We start from the raw sequence: 2,865 nt of genomic DNA, 5'->3' as shown, positions 1-2,865 counted from the left end.
CGCTGCCCCAGCCCAGCATGGCTGCGGGCCCTCGACCAGGCCGCCCCGGCCGGTGAAACGTCTCCTCGCTCCTCATCGGTTTGTTGTTGCACATTCCAGGACATCAGTATTTTAACGGTCTCGAAGTGCCTTTCTATCGTAGTTTCTGGGTTGTTTTTATTTTCCTCCTGTTGGGCTCCATCGCTGTTAGCGTAGCGTGTAAGGACTGCACAAGTACGAGATAAGCTAACGACTGTAACACTATATTCGTCCAGGGGAGAGGAAGTTTATTAAGAAAACAATAAAGTGAAGTTGAATTAAGTTCCTGTTTCAGTCCGTGGTGCCAACGGCAAGGAGCCCGCCATGGGGACTGAGGGGTGCAGGGGGAGGGACGGGTGTGACCTTGGGGGCCCGGCTGGCCCTGCCTGACCCCCAGCCGTGTCCCCACGCTCCTGCTCAGGCAGCCTCAGCACCACAGAAACCCTGCCAGCATCTGGGGGGTGAGCTGCAGGTGGGGACAGCCACGGGGTGTCCCCTCACAGCCCCTCACCCCGAGCCAGCAGCCATCCACACTGGGAGGAGGTGACGGCACAGCACTGCCAGGGTATGGAGCCAGAGGTGCACTCCATCCAAGAGCATCCAACTTCCCCGCCAAAAATAGCTCCTGCAGCCTCCCCCAGTGCCATTTGAGCCCTGGCAGCCCCACTGCCCTGGGGACACCCCTTCTTCCCCAGCTGCCTCCTCCTCCTCCCCTGGGTGAGCACAGCCCCTCGCAGGGGCCAATCCCTGCAGGGCAGCGCTGGGCAGGCAGGACCCCGCTCCCTCCCCGGGTGTGGAGCAGCCAGGCCAGGTGCTGGAGGACACGGTGTTTATTGGCTACCTATAAGTTAAGGGTGAGGGGCACGGAGGGCAGGGGTGGCAGCAGTCACGTCTCAGCTTTCCGCCCCTTGTCCTTGTCACCCTTGGCCTGGATGCGCAGCTCCTCGTCCAGCCGCTCCTTGGCTCGCACCACCTGTGCCACAGGGGGACACCAGGGATAGGGGGACACCCAGGGATGGGGGGACACTCAGGGATAGGGGGACACCCAGGGATGGGGGGACACCCAGGGACGGGATGCTCCCTCCCCTCCCTGCCTCATCCAAGGGTATATCCAGGCCCTGCTGTCCCAAGCCCAGGCAGGGGAAGGAAGGTGCAGCCCCTCCCTGCCCCTCCTGGCGCTCACCTTGGACTGCAGGTAGAAGGAGCCTCCCACTGATTTATCGTTCACCTTGAACAAGTGGTCGTAGTTCTGCTGAGAGAAGCTCTGGGTCAGAGGCACCTCCAGCCTTGCCATTCCCACTCCCAAACTCTGGTGCCTCCCACTCCCCAGAGACTGCTGAAGAGTGATCCTGGGACACGGCTGGCTCTGCCTGACACCCCTTGGGAGCTGCCATGTTCCCAGCAGGGCACCTCCAGAGCTCCCACATTCCCTCCCTGAGCAGCCCCGCTGGGCAGACGCAGAGGCCAAGCCTGGAGGGCTGCTCCAGCTGGGGCAGGGAATCCTCAAAATCCTCAAGCTGTGATTAACTGGGCCCAAGACAGCACGGAGGACCAGCTGCCACCCCCGTGCACAGCAGCACCCCTGGAGAGGCCAGGCCTGCCAGCACCACCCCTCCCTGGCTCCAGGGAAGCCTCTACCTTCTGGATCTCCTCAGGGTTGAGGCTGGAGACGTTGAGGATCTGCTGGGCTTCCTGGAGGCTGATGCCGATGATCCTGGAGGCAGCAGCAGACTGGGGCCTCTCGGCTCGGCCCCGCGCATCGGCCGCGGCCTGGCTCGCTGGGGACACGCGACCTCAGGCCCCTGCCAGCCCGGCCACCCGGGCCTCAGGCAGCAAAGCCTGAGCACTTCCAGGTGCCCAGAGCCCTGTGTCCCCCGCTGTCCCCCCCAGCCACCCCGGGGCCATCTGGATGCCGTCCCAGTGCCAGGGAGGTGGCAGGGAGCAGGCAAGGCAGGATCACAGCCCAGGGATTGTCCCACGCTGCCCTTCGGGGTGCCGGGATCTCTGGGAGCCTGGCAGCAGTGCCAGGGCCAGGACGGTGCCCTGTGACAACCTGGCAGTGTCCCCTGCAGGCCCAGCCCTGGGGTGCCCAGGGAAGGGTGGGGATGGGGAGCAGTGCCCGGCAGGGCAGCGTGGGCACACGGAGCTCGTGCAGCATCCCCCCAGGGGATCTCTGGGAGCCTGGCAGCAGTGCCAGGGCCAGGACGGTGCCCTGTGACAACCTGGCAGTGTCCCCTGCAGGCCCAGCCCTGGGGTGCCCAGGGAAGGGTGGGGATGGGGAGCAGTGCCCGGCAGGGCAGCGTGGGCACACGGAGCTCGTGGGGCAGCATCCCAGCTCCTACCTGCAAACTCCTGGCGCAGCGCCCGCATGAAGGCCCGTCCCACCACCTGGGCCCCCACCAGGATGATCTGTGCCAGGTACTTGGCCTGCAGGGACAGCCTGCTGTCACAGCCACCACGGCTCCTTTGCCCTGTCACCTCTCCCCATCCCCCGGGGGGCTGCTCTGATCCCATCTGATTTCTGTCATGGCCCTACCTGGCCCTGTCCCCCCTTCTCTGTCCCTGTCCCCCCACCCAGGCCCTGTGATACCTTCCCCAGGCCCCCTCCCCTCTCCCCTGTCTCTGTCCCTTGTCCCCATGCCCTGTCCCCTCTCCGCTGGTCCTCTCACCCCCTCCCTGTCCCTGCTCCCCTCTTCTCCGTCCCTGTCCCCCCTCCCCACGACTTCTTCCCCCTTCCCTGGTCCTGTGACCCCTTCCCCTGTCCCTGTCCCCTCTCCAGTGGCCCTGGCTCTCCCGGAACCAGCTGCTTAGCACACTCCCGATCCCGCTGCCCCTGCCCGGGCCCTG

General features: G+C 65.4%; 1 protein-coding gene across 1 annotated transcript in view; it reads right to left on the bottom strand.

Annotated features, from left to right (window-relative positions):
- Positions 1-245: 245 nt before the first annotated feature.
- Positions 246-2,865, bottom strand: part of LOC102042812 (coronin-7) — a 36,068-nt gene continuing 33,448 nt past the window's right edge. The window contains exons 23-26 of the mRNA XM_031060437.1: positions 2,361-2,496; positions 1,657-1,796; positions 1,202-1,267; positions 246-991 (exon numbers count right to left, since the gene is read on the bottom strand). Of these exons, the coding sequence (XP_030916297.1) occupies positions 905-991; positions 1,202-1,267; positions 1,657-1,796; positions 2,361-2,496 (429 nt within the window). The 3' untranslated portion in view covers positions 246-904. The remainder of the gene's footprint in view (positions 992-1,201; positions 1,268-1,656; positions 1,797-2,360; positions 2,497-2,865) is intronic.

This window comes from Geospiza fortis, unplaced genomic scaffold (assembly GCF_000277835.1).
Source record: "Geospiza fortis unplaced genomic scaffold, GeoFor_1.0 scaffold114, whole genome shotgun sequence".
In the NCBI taxonomy this organism is placed as follows: Eukaryota; Metazoa; Chordata; class Aves; order Passeriformes; family Thraupidae; genus Geospiza; species Geospiza fortis.
The sequence above is the reverse complement of the archived record's forward strand: the minus strand, read 5'-3'. Positions and strand labels throughout refer to the sequence as shown.